This window comes from Oryctolagus cuniculus, chromosome 17 (genome assembly GCF_964237555.1).
Source record: "Oryctolagus cuniculus chromosome 17, mOryCun1.1, whole genome shotgun sequence".
Lineage (NCBI taxonomy): Eukaryota > Metazoa > Chordata > Mammalia > Lagomorpha > Leporidae > Oryctolagus > Oryctolagus cuniculus.
In genome coordinates this window covers 49,937,809-49,951,194 of record NC_091448.1, presented here as the reverse complement: position 1 = coordinate 49,951,194, position 13,386 = coordinate 49,937,809, and the positions used below count along the sequence as shown (strand labels likewise).

Below are 13,386 nucleotides of genomic sequence, written 5' to 3'. Positions count from 1 at the left end.
TTCTCATGCTAATGAATTCTTTATTAAATGGCATAGCCAGGAAATGGAACATTCTATTTAGTTAATGGACCACATTTAAAGTTGTTTTATGCTTTATACTCGAGTCACCAATTCTCAAAGAAGTGAAATGCAATACTATAGATTATACTGCAAAATAAAAACGAAGTGCTTCTCTGCCCCCTAACAATGCTTTCATTTACGAGGCAGCATTTTTGCCTCGTATTCTCCATAAATCCCAGTGGAACCAGGCGACAGTAAGCAGTCGCACACGTTCAACAAAACTTGCAGTTGATGTCATACCTCAGTTTGTTGCAGGATATCTATAACCACGTCGGGGACAGAAGACTCCGCACCCAGCTTGGCAGAACACAGTGAAAGCTGGCGAATGAGGCTGCCCAGCTCCTTACAGCGGGCGGGAATCGGGTGCTCCCCCCGGTCGGTGAACTGAGTGACAAATGCCTGCAAGGCCCGAATGGCTCCACGGTGGGCAGCCGCCAGCCTGGACATGGCCCACGACTGGGAAGAAACAAGATTGGGGAAGGGATTTCAACAGCCATGAGTTTCCAGCATCGGCTCAACTGTTACAAGTATTTATGATCTACCCTTTATATGTTCTATATATTAAATATATATATATATATAAAGTGCTCTTTATTGTGGAAATGTTTTCATAGGGGCAGAACTATAAAGCTTAAAGTTTTCAAAAGACAACGGTTTTTCCTTCCTGTTCTCAGCCTCTTAGACCAGCAGCAACAACAAAAATCCACTTCCTACTCCTTAGAGGGCAACCTCATACCCAAAGTTATTTAAGGTGCTCATTCCCTCATTCATGGGTCCCTTTCTGCATGGACTGCAAACAGCATCTGCAGTGCAAAAAACTCAGACACAGTACTAACAGAACCCTGGAAGCTAATTTATAAGTTACCATTAACCATGACTTAGCTACACCATACCTTCTTAGTGTGTTTAATTCTATGTGGACTCAATTTATCCAGTTCTTCCTGGATTTCTTTTACCTGTAGGGGGAAAAATGGAAAATTCATACCTCTCCACTGATCTTTTTTTGTAGAAAAGGATATATCTTGTCTTGTCCAAGTATAATCATTATTAAGTCAAATCACTTGAAAATGAAAAAAGGCTCTTCATTCATGTACCCAAAAAACAATTACTGGTTTCCAGTTCAAGACGGTGACCAGGCCCATCCCCGGCCCCCAGGGTAACAGGAACTGAACAGGAGGAGCGAAGGTGGAGGTGAGGCTGGAAAGGGCCAGACCAGGGCCAGACCAGGAAGTCTTCAGCGGCTCCCGTCCTCCCGCTGACACAGAGCCACTGAAGCCTTTTACGCAGAGGTCTGGCAGGTAAGACACGTTTTACACAATCACTGGCACAGTGCAGAGTGAGGACTGAAACAGAACCCAGAAAGAACACAGAACAGTATCTAACTCGAGCATCTTCTCTGAGGTGAAGACAGTTTCTCACTCAAGCAGTAACACCAACATGTGACTTCAGGGACCACAAATGAGAAGGCTCATTAAAGAATCAAGCACTGAAGTCAAAACAGTGTTTTAAGAAGTCCATCACTATGTGAAGAACATAGCGCCTGTGCACCAGCCAGTTAATGTCCTGAAAGATACTGGACAGTCTTCATTCTTTATAAGGAATACTCCAATTATTTGCTACCTACTAAGATTCTAGTATATCCTTAACCTGACACAGAAAACTAAAAAGGCCCTTTCCTCTAAGACTAGGGTCCATACCTGGGGACCAAGGGTTTCAGGGTAACTGATCCACTTGACTTCAGATGCGAAACTATGTGCTCTATAACATAGAGGCATTTTTTTTAAGGAGGAAAGAAATGATTTTTAGTAGATTCTCAAGAGTGTATGACCTCAAAAAGGCAAGAGCCTCTGTTTAGGAAGTTTGGCTATATATACATCACACACAAACACACACACACACGCAGATGACAAAAGGAAAAAGAGCTGTCCATGTGTTCAGGAAACTTAGCCTCACACACCCATCAGCATCATGTAGGACACTTGGGTGCTGATCTGAGATCAGGAAACATGAAATTCTCTAGGAAAGCAACACTGCCCACTTCCCTTGGGCTCTCCACACCTGCTGCTGGAGGACGTAGTGCATCCGGGCACAACGAATGGCTTGCTCCTGTCTCCTGACACGGATTCGACGCTCTTCATCCGGATCCAAATCTTCTTCTCGTCTATCTGAAAGTATTTCCCCCAAAAGTGGATTATAAATCATATATAGAAACTTGAAAAATGTCAGGCACTTAAAGAGACAATGAAGTTAAAGCTCTCCAGTTTTATTAAGAGAGTAAATGAGGCTGTTTTAAGAGAAAACTTCCTTTTCCATCAGTCAAGAAACCAGGAAGGAGTGGGCCTGTGTACTGACTCAGAGATGGAAGGACGTGAAGACACTCACGCAACTAAGCTCCCTCCAGGCTGGAGTTCCCTGAACCAAATCCCACCAGACAGCTACTGCACTGTGAAGCATCCCTCACTGTTTCAAAATCCTTTATATGCAGCCAAAATCTGTTATGCTTTCTATCTTTTAAAAAAACTCTTTACTGGCTTATTTTTATATTTAGCAAGGTTATTTTTACACTTTCTTATCTTGAATCCAAAAGAGAAATCCTTTCTCTCACATATTAAGATAGCATTACTAAAATTATGCAACTGTCCTCAGTCTTCATACATCTGTCAGGAGGGTGCTCTACATTTTCAAGACTGGCTCAGAGAAGTTGTTCCTAAGACTGTCTGAGAGACAGCCTGCTTATCTGTTCCTTCCAAGCCATGGTTCCCAAATATACTTCTGTTTCAGAATTTGTAAATTCTGAAACTGATCACAATTTCCTCTTTGGTTCCCAGGAAACTCAGAAATAAATCTGTAACCCAGCCCTGGTAACTCTTTTTTTAATCATTTCCTCTGACAAAATAACCTCAGGTATATATATTTTTTTATCTTATTCAATCACAGGGGTTTTTTTTTTAAGGTGTCTTCAATTCTTATGTAAAATGCATATACTTGTATGTACATATATGCACATACTAATTAAATTTAAAATTCAAAATGTAATGCTAGACTATGTACTATCCTGGCAAAATAATTCTTTTGATGCTCAATTCCCTAAACCCTGGGCTTGATTCTCTACTTCTTAGCTACAGGAACCCCACGTTCTCCACAGACTCACCTGCACTGAGAAAGCCCAGAGAGCTGTAGCAAACAGTAGATGGTTACATTCCTTCCTTTCTATCTGCGCTCAGGGATTTCACAAATTTACCGGCAAATTCCCTTGTCACTGGCATATACTCGTCCAAACACTGCCCAAGCCAGAACTGACTTTATCTATAACATGCATACACTACGCTCTTTTTTGAGAAAATTAAAAATAAGTTTGCCGGAAGGAATTCTGCATAAAGAGGGAAACTATTACAAGATAGCTCACTCTTGGGTGGCCAAAGACCTCAGGTTCAGAAGGCAGGTACCCCACCTCCAGGACGGGGCTCTCAGCAGCCACAGGGCAGGAGCTCCTTCCCTGGCTTCTGAGGACAGCGCCCGGCTGTTTTGCCATGAGTGCCCACCCCAGAAAACCAACACACAGGGCAGAGTGGAGCTCAGTGGCGGGGCAGGGGTACTAATAAGGAACGTATCTGAACTATTCTCACACTCGCTGTATCTCGTCCAAAGAGAAGGATCCAGTTTTCATTACCTTTTTTAGTTACCTCTTCAATTTTGTGGATACAATTGCTCAGTTCCTTCTGGAGTCGCTGGACTTCCAGCAGGCTCTTCTGTTCACCAAAGCTTTTGTGGTCCCCTGTCTTGGGACGTGCCTGAAGTCCTGGGTCACGGGTGGGTGGTGAATTCAGCCCGTCAAGGCCTGCCGGCCCTGGCTGGGATGTGTACAGGTGCACCTTGGTGCCTGAGCTGGGAATCCCCGCTCTGGACAGCTGCTGGCTGCCCTGACAGGCTTCTCGACTCTTTGGCTCCTTCGTCTCCACTCTGTGGTCAGGTGTTTTAGACTTAGTGTGCCCGCACTTCTCAGAGCTTTGGGGCTTACTTCTGAGCTGAAGTTCTTTGATGTGTTCTTCAAACTGTCTTCGTTTCACGTCTCTTTTGGCTAGCTGGACAGCATAGCTAAGTCTTTCTTCTGATATGACAGAAAACGAAACAGAGCCGCTCACATCAGGGCCAACTTGGAAATCTGAGTCTTTACAATGGTATGACTCGTTGTACGCATGCTTCAGTTTCTCAATTCTAATTCCATGTGGGCAAGAATATCGGACTGCCAAGTTGCTCGAATGTGTAGGAACATCCCTGTTAAACTGCAGCTGGGTCTTTAAAAAGTAAAAGTAAGCACACTTTAGAAAAATAACGTATTGCACAGTTGGCAGAGATCCATAATCAAGTTTCTAAATTTCATCCATAGGATTAGCAGTGCTAAGAGCTATTTTTCTGTTGCACTGATAGAATCGGCCACTCTCACACGCGCTTTGGTTTCTCACACTGCCTTAGCTCTGCCCTACACTCACAAGTCCCACAATGCTATCCTTATACCACTAGCATCGTGACAGGATCCTCCTCTAAACATCAACCTAGAGAGCTTCTAGCAGCAACCAATACAATTCCCAACCCTCCAATTACAGACTCCTGTGCCTTTCAACAAAACACCAGCCTCCAACTCTAGCTCTCAGCCACTCACCAGAGCTTCAGGCCCCCCTGAGACTGCATCTGGTGGCTGGATATATCTTCCATCCTGTACCATTCGTGCCCACCTGTGCATTCTTATGCAGGCTCAGGTTTCTGTCAATTATCATTACAACACAAGCTTGGTGTTGTTTTACATTTGAACATAAACATGTTTCCATCTCCCTATTATTCTTTTTTTTTTTTTTTGACAAGCAGAGTGGATAGTGAGAGAGAGAGACAGAGAGAAAGGTCTTCCTTTTGCCATTGGTTCACCCTCCAATGGCCGCCACGGCTGGCGCACTGCAGCCAGCGCACCATGCTGATCCGAAGCCTGGAGCCAGGTACTTCTCCTGGTCTCCCATGGGGTGCAGGGCCCAAGGACTTGGGCCATTCTCCACTGCACTCCCGGGCCACAGCAGAGAGCTGGCCTGGAAGAGGGGCAACCGGGACAGAATCCGGTGCCCTGACCGGGACTAGAACCTGGTGTGCCGGCGCCGCTAGGTGGAGGATTAGCCTAGTGAGCCGCGGCACCGGCCTCCCTCTTATTCTTATAATTTTTCATGGTTGCATTTTCCAAAACCCAGGGCATGGCCTTTTCATATTTAACCTAACAATAACATTGCTAACATTTAGGAAACATCCACTTTCCCCACTAATACAAACAGTGCTTCAATTAGTATCTCTGCACATTTCCTTTTAAATTATTTCCTTAGATAAATTATTTGTTCTGGGATTGCTAAGGCAAAGGAAAAACTTTATGGCTTTCCAACTAAAAAACTCATTTATCCTCCCTGGACCTTCCAGAATGGACCTGTAAAGATGAGGAAACAGCCTTAGGACTGAGGCCAAGGAATTCCATGGCCCCAGTCTGGAGATGGCATCCACAACTCTCACAACACAAACGGGTGCACTCACGGGTACACTCACAGCCACACTCATGGTTACACTCACGGGTACACTCACGGGTACACCCACGGATACACTCATGGGTACACCAATGGGTATGAAAACAACCCACTGTGGGGCCAGCACTGTGGCGTAGTGGGTAAGGTCACCGCCTGTGGTGCCAGCATCCCATATGGGCGCCGATTCGAGTCCCAGCTGCTCCACTTCCAATCCAGCTCTCTACCATGGCCTGGGAAAGCAGTGGAAGATGGCCCAAATCCTTGGGCCCCTGCACCCACATGGGAGACCTGGAAGAAGATCCTGGCTCCTGGGCTTCAGATCAGCACAGCTCTGGCCATTGCAGTCAACTGGGGATTGAACCAGTGGATGGAAGACCTCTCTCTCTTTGTAACTCTCATTTTCAAATAAACAAATAAATAAATCTTTTTTAAAAACCCACTGATAAAACTTCAGAAAAGTACTTTGGAAAAAAGTAGTTGAAAACCTGCATAACAATTGGTTACCATCCAAAAGGTGCACAGGTTGATGAACAGTTCTTACAGCTTAGAGGTGAACTTCCCCTCAAAGCAAAAATAGCTTAAAACACCTTAAGAAGTTTTTAGAAGCACTAGAAAAAATACATAGATGAATTCTTCTTTGAACGGTTATAAGCAAAGTCTAACTATGCCTTAAAACCCTATTCAATAAAAGAAGAGAGAGATAAGGTGGTCAAGGACTGATGGGGTCACATCCAAGCAGTAACAGGGCCAACTGGCAGTGAATGGCACAGACCAGGTCAGAAACCACTGGTTCTTCAAAATAAGTAATAATAGTAAAGTACTATAATCTATCAAACACAGTAAAAATCTAAACACCTGCACTAAAATAAATACATAAATATGAAGACAAGGGAAAAGTCCTTCCTTGCAGTAGTTAGCCAACTAATAAATATGAAGGGAAGAGTTAAATTAGGAATCACCATTTGCCAACCATAATAAAAAACTGATTCAGGCAAAACTCATCAATGAATGCTATAACTAGTACGTCAAAGTTTGAGGAGTGAAGATATTTAAATAGTTTCAAGGGTCAGCATTGCAAAGCAACACATCCCATATAAGTGTGCCAGTTAGAGTCCTGGCTGCTCTACTTCCATTCCAGCTCCCTGCTGATGCTCCTGCGAAAGCAGTGGATGATGGCCCAAGAGCCTGGGCCCCTGCACCTACGTGGGAGATCTGGATGAATTTCCTGGCTCCTAGTTCCAACCTGGACAAGCCCTGTCTGGGGCAATTGCAGCCATTTAGGAAGTGAATCAGCAGATGGAAGATTCTTTCCCTCTCTCTGCCTCTCAAATAATCTTAATTTAAAGGGGGGAGGGGGGGCAACGCTGTGGTGTAGCAGGTTAGGTCGCCGCCTACAGTGCCAGCATCCCATATGGGTGCCGGTTCGAGACCCGGCTGCTCCACTTCCGATCCAGCTCTCTGCTACGGCCTGGGAAAGCAGTGGAAGATGGCCCAAGTCCTGGGGCCCCTGCATCCACGTGTGAGACCTGGAAGAAGATCCTGGCTCTTGGCTTCGGATCGGCGCAGCTCCGGCTGTTGTGGCCAATTGGGTGGGGAGTGAACCAGCAGATGGAAGACCTCTCTCTGCCTCTCCCTCTCTCTATGTATAAGTCTTTCAAATAATTAAATAAATCTTAAAAAAAAAAACTAACACTCAATTTCTTTAAAAAAAAAAATGAAGAAGAAATGGATCAGCTGGGACTTGAACCAATGCCCCAAAATGGGACCTCGGTGTCACAAGCAGTGGCTTAACACACTGCACCACGGTGCAGAGCCCAAACTATCTGCATCTCAACAGAGGTATGCGGGCGCATGTGTAGACATTTGTCAGAGCTCACACAAGCTGTGCACATTTTAATGCATTAGTTTCTGATGCAAAATTTCTATCAAAAGGAAAAACCAGTAAACAAAGAATGGATTGAATCATAGTCTGAAATGAGTCAAAAAATGAAACAGATTACTGGATGGATTTCTGGAGGGACAAGGTCAAGGGCTACATACGCAGGGAAGAACCTGAGGGAGCTCGGTGTGCACTGCAAAAACCATCCCCTCCCTGACTTGAAGACGCCCATCACACAACACTGGAGACAGCCGAGTGAAGCTGGTGAGGACCGCTCACTACATCCTGTCAGGGAAACACGTTTCTGTCCGCCACACAGGAGAGCTGATTTTTAGAAGTATTCTCAAACACAAGACTGTAAGAGCCAGTGCCTCATCATCTGAGTCTTACTCTGAAATGGCTCTACAAACATTCTAGAGACACATGGTTACGTAGATAGAAAATCTTGAAAGTGGTTTCACTGCCCTCTCTTCCAACTCTTATGTTTGAAATATTTCATAATAAAAACACAGAACTACCTGGGTTGGAGGTTTCCTGGGGTCACCGCTCCCATCGAGCTGGGTACCAGATGCTAGATGAACATAGGCTGAGGCTGGCTGGCTCGGTCCCATCATGTCAGAGCACAGAACAACACTGACAGCCTTGTCATAGGCAGCAGGCTTCCCTGAAACCGTTCCTAAAAGAAACAAGACTGTTTTCAGCTCATCAGTGTTGAAAACAACAAACCCATGGCCATGATCATTCAGCAAGAGTCCACAATTAGCCCACGGCAACCTCATGCTGAGGACTGCTTAAGGATAAGTATATAATAGTTTCATGATAAAAGCAAGCACACTTTTGAAAATCTTTTTTTTTTTTTAACTTATTTGACAGGTAGAATTAGACAGTGAGAGAGAGAGACAGAGAGAAAAGTCTTCCTTCCATTGGTTCACGCCCCAAATGGCAGCTACAGCCAGCATGCTGCCCCGATCCGAAGCCAGGAGCCAGGTGCTTCCTCCTGGTCTCCCATGCGGGTGCAGGCGCCTAATCACTTGGGCCATCCTCCACTGCCTTCCCGGGCCACAGCAGAGAGCTGGACTGGAAGAGGAGCAGCCGGGACTAGAACCCAGAGCCCATATGGGATGCTGGCGCTGCTGGCGGAGGATTAGCCAAGTGAGCAACAGCACCAGCCCCTGAAAATCTTTTCAAAACAGGGAGTCACTATTTCAAATCTCAAGGGTCTCCAGGAAAACGCAGAAAACCAGAGCTCGGCTACAGAGAACTAGCACTTTCCCACAGGGTGGCTTTTACAGACGTACACTCTAACTACCAGCACGCTGCTTCCCTCCCACGGGGGCCTACGTGCACAGAACTCTGAACGGCTGTAGACTCACAGGCTCACAAGGCCTAGGTGTAACCCAGGATCTGCCTTTCACTGGCTGAAAGGTCTCCCGATCTGCAACCTCCCCATCTCCCCAGAACCCGAAAAACACCCTTGTCACTGCCTCTGCCAATCCTGAAGGCCTTGCTACACGGGACACTTCATGATCCCCTCCCTCAGAGCTGATCACACGCTGCGTGCTCTCCCGCCATTTACCTATTGCACAGGGTTACGTCTCGTCGTCCCGGCTAGACAGGGTTCCTTGAAGACAAGGGCTTTGTCTTGCTCTTCTATTTTTCACAACTCAATGATCTGAGCACAGCGGACAATTTAAATGTGTTCTAAGTTGATATTCTGTGAACTGTCTAGTTTTAAATGCCCTGGGGGAATCTGTCTCAAAGAAACCTATAGTAAACCAATTGGGAAATTCCAGGTTAGAAAAAAAAAAAAAAAACCAACTCCCTAATGTAAGCGTTTGAATAAATGCAAGGTTTAGGGACAGGATTTCCTTAGACAGACGTATCTACAGGCGGGTGAAGGCAGGCGTCCACGATCGCTTATTCTGAGGCTGCAGACAGGATCAGAACAGTAGCCGGGAGGCACATGAGCGAGGCGGTCCCGACCAGCCTGCCACCAGCACAGGCAGGGGCGGAAGCAGCAACACGTGGTCTGCAGAGTCGGGGCCACGGCCTCAGCAACGTCCACGTGCTCAGTCCTTTCCCCCGACTCCCTCCACGTGCCAAACACCCAGTGGTCCATTCCACTCGGAGAAAGCGACGGGCTCCCACGGTTCCAGGATACCTCAGGTGACGTTACACCTACACCTACACACAGACACACACACACAGACACACACACACGCAGGAAGTCCAGGGACACCCCCAGCACCTCTCCCCTGGATGTAAAGTCCTGGCACTCTATCCTCACAAATCTGTCCCTTTCCTCCCGCTCCATCCCTACACAGCCTGAAGCACCTGCACAACGGCGTCTCTCCCCACATCCAGACACACCCCTACAGCCTGTGTCTTCACCTACTCCCCCAATCTGGTCCCTCCCAGAGCCCCAGGACACCCCCCAACTCTCTCTCTACACACGCTACTGCACTGGCCCCCTCAACCTGTCCTCCCCGACGTAAGTCTCTCCCAAACCGCGCCCCCTCACTCTGAGGCCACACACTCCTCCAACCTGCCTCCCCCCATTCTGCTGGAGACCATCTCTGAAACGGTCCCTGGAAACCAGGGGTCCGCCCACAGCTGTACTTGTCCCTGACGCTCCCAGAACGCTCTCCCAGGCCGATTCCTCCCCCACAGGCCCCGGGCAGCTCCACAGCCCGGCCCCACGCCCACAGCTGGGAGCTACCCCCCCGGCCCGGCTCCTCCCTGCCCGTCCCTGAGCACCCTCCTGTGAAGGCCCCACTCCCTCTGTGGCCTGAGTCCGCCCCACTATCAGGTCTGAGACATCCACACCTGCCTCTTCCGCTGTGGACGCGGTCACCCACACTGCAGCAGGCGCACGCCCCGCCGTGGGCACACCTACAGCCGCGAGCACCCCCACAGGCAGAGACCCCCTCACAGTCCCAGGGGCTGCCCCACTGTGTCTCCTCCCCCACAGGCTGGAGACGCCTTCGGAGGCCATCTCCCCCACCACAGGCCCGGGAACCCCAGCAGCAGTGGGCATCTCAGTGGCTGGCCTCCTCCTCCACATGCCCAAGCTCCCCTCAGAGCTAGCACACCCCACTGTTGACCCGGGGACCCCGGAAGCCACGGGCACCCCCAGGGCAACCGCAGGCACCTCTGCAGTCTCTCTTCTCCCTAACGTGTCCAGGACACACCCTGAGAGTACCTCGGCCCCCACAGCCAAGGGCACCCCTGCAGCCTGCCTCCCTCCCAGCAAGCACGAGATGCCCCCTGAGCCGGTCTTCTCCCCCTTGGGCCCAAGCAACCTCGCAGAGGTGGGCACCCCTACCCTCGTGGGGCCCTTGGCATCCGCTCGGCCCTCCACGTTCTCTCTCCTCCCCCACAAACCAGAGTAGCCTCCACAGCCAGCTTCCTCCTGCACAGGCCCAGGGGTCCTGGGAGCCACGGGCACCCCCCCGGCTGGGGCTAACCCTGCCATCGCAGGTATTCCTGTGGTCGGCCTCCTTCCCAGGAGGTCTGAGAGACCCCCAGACTCAGTCTCCGCCTCCAGAGCACCAGGTGTCCCGGGAGCCGCAGGCCCCTCAGTGGCCATGGGAACCCTGTCACTCTGCCGCCTTCTCCAGCACCTTGGGACATCCTCAGAGCCGGTCTCCCCTACAAGTCCAAGCACCTCAGGAACCACAGGGACCCCAACAGCCTGTCTCCTTCCCCAGGAGCCCAGGAAAGCCCCGGAGCCAGGCTCCCGCTCCACAGGGCCCCCCGACACTGGGGGTCTTGCGGCAGCCTGAGCCATCCTCCATAGGCTCGGCCCATGTCTGGAGCTGCCCTCCTGCCACGCGGGGTCTGCTGCCCACACGGCGGCAGGCACTGTGGCAGGCACCCCCAGCGCTGCGCAGCCCCCCGCGGTGGCACACCTGTGCCTAGGCACACCCACAGCTGTCTCAGACCCCTCTCTGGCCCGCCTCCCCCCGCACGGACAGGAGCCGTCCCCGCAGCTAGCCTCCTGCTCCCCGGTGGCCTGCCCCCGTTCCCACACATCCCCACTGTACACCTCCCCCCCGACAAGCCCTGGCGCCGCTGGAGGCACCCCCAGAGCCTGCTCCCTCTCCCACAGCCCCGCCACACCCCCAGAGCTGGTCTCTTCTCCCATGGCTCCTGAGACCACTGCAGCCTGGGCCACCTCTGGCTGCTCTCCTCCCCACAGCCCTGTGTCCCTCCCCAAAGCCCTGGAGACTGCCGCGGCCTGCTCCATGTTCCACAGGCCCGGGGCACCCCCAGAACCTGCCTCCTGTCCACCGGGACTAGAGAGCTCCCCCGTCCGTAGAGCTCCCCAGGGCTCCGGGCCGCCCCCAGAGCCTGTCTCTACCCACACGGCCCGCCCCCTTCCCCTGAGTCCAAGGTCACTGCCGCAGCAAGCCTCCTCTTCCACAGCACAAGGCATCCCAGTGGGCTGTCCCGTGCCCCACCAGCCAGGGATTCCCCCAGAGCCCACAGCCTCATCTTGCCTCCCAGCCCACGTGCCTTGGGCCCCCACAGAGGCTGCTTCCTCTTCCCCAACTCTGGGGACCCCCACGGTATCAGGCACCCCCATGGCCTGTCCCCTTCCCCACAAACCTGGAGTATCCCCACAGGTGGCCTCTTGGGCCAGGGCCCCAGGAACCTGCCCTAGCGGCCCCCTCCCCCACAGACCCGGAGTCCCCCCACAGCCTCTCTCCCACACCGCAGCCTCAGACACTCCCTCGGGCTGCCCTTTTCCCCAGGGGCCTGGGCCACCCCCAGCCTTAGGCACGCCCGCAGCTTGTCCCCTCTCCAACAGGTGTGGGGCAACCCCAGAACGCTTCTCTGTAGCCCCAGCAGCACCCACAAAGGGAGGCACTCTCCCGGCTTGGCCCTGCCCACAGACGCAGGAGGCTCTCTGGCCACCTGCTCCTAACCGGCCAGCCGTGGACAGCACGGCGGCCCGCGGGAAGGCCCTGGCCTGGCCTTTCACCCAGGGCCCCGTGAGCCCGCAGCGGCTCGTCTCCACCCAGGACGACCGGCCAGGGACACCCCTCTCCACCGGCCCCTCTCCTGCAGGCATGGGATGCAGCTCCACCCGGCTTCCTTGCCCGCATCCTGAAGCTGCCCTCATGGCCTGCACCTTCAGCCACAGCTCCAGGATGCTCTCGTGCCCCACCGAGCCCGGACGACCTTTCCTCTCGCACACCCGGGGACTTCTGTCGTCCGACTCGTCCTCCCCAGACCTGGTCACCCACACGGACCCAGCCGGCCCCACCACCTCGGGCTGCCTCACAGCTCCGTTCACCCACACAGCCCCTGGGTCGCTTGCAGCCTCGCTCGAGCCCACGACCCCAGGCGTCCCCGCAGCCTCGTCCGCGCGCGCGGGGCCGGCTGTCTGCACAGCTCGTCTCCTTCCCCTAGGCCGCCGACGGTCCTGCAACCTCTCTGCACCCACACAGCGCGTCTCGCCCACCGAGGACCTCGCCTGGCGCCGGGCTCCACATCCTCGAGACGTCCCTGCAACCCTTCTCTTCCCCCACGGCCGCCGAGCCGCCCGCCCGGACCTGCTGGGCCCCACACAGCGACCCGGCATCTCTGCCGCCAGCTCGGCCGCGCGCAGGCAGCCAGGGCCAGGCCGCCCGGCCAATAGCCCGGTTCACCGTCCTCCCCGACACAGCCCCCGGGGCACTTTCTCCACACGCGCACTCACACGCTCGGCTCCCGCCCTCGCAGCCTTTCTCCCTCACAGCCTCCCACCCAGCCCGCCCCCGCCCAGTCTCAGACGCCCGCCCCCCAGCCCCGTATCCCCCTAAAGCCTAGACAGGAGCTAAGCGGGATCTGCCTGAGTCGAGGTCTCCTGTCCCCCCCAGGTTCAAGACTTCTACCGCAGCTTCCCAG

General features: G+C 52.2%; 2 protein-coding genes across 12 annotated transcripts in view; both read right to left on the bottom strand.

Moving 5' to 3' along the window:
• Positions 1-13,386, bottom strand: part of KIAA0753 (KIAA0753 ortholog) — a 63,608-nt gene that overhangs the window by 47,249 nt on the left and 2,973 nt on the right. For 5 of the 11 annotated variants that reach the window (XM_070061262.1, XM_070061261.1, XM_070061259.1 and 2 more), the window contains exons 2-7: positions 9,068-9,256; positions 8,010-8,167; positions 3,731-4,355; positions 2,119-2,225; positions 954-1,016; positions 301-516 (exon numbers count right to left, since the gene is read on the bottom strand). In XM_070061262.1, coding sequence (XP_069917363.1) covers positions 301-516; positions 954-1,016; positions 2,119-2,225; positions 3,731-4,355; positions 8,010-8,105 — 1,107 coding nt within the window. In that variant the 5' untranslated portion in view covers positions 8,106-8,167; positions 9,068-9,256. Of the gene's footprint in view, positions 1-300; positions 517-953; positions 1,017-2,118; positions 2,226-3,730; positions 4,356-8,009; positions 8,168-9,067; positions 10,035-13,386 lie in introns of those variants that run through there. The other 6 variants (XM_051825332.2, XM_070061260.1, XM_017348990.3 and 3 more) reach the window with 4 other exon arrangements.
• LOC103351483 (collagen, type I, alpha 1b) lies at positions 9,947-13,243 on the bottom strand. The gene has a single exon (XM_008270856.4). It carries the CDS (start codon positions 13,079-13,081, stop codon positions 9,947-9,949), a length of 3,135 nt encoding a protein of 1,044 aa, XP_008269078.3. The 5' UTR covers positions 13,082-13,243.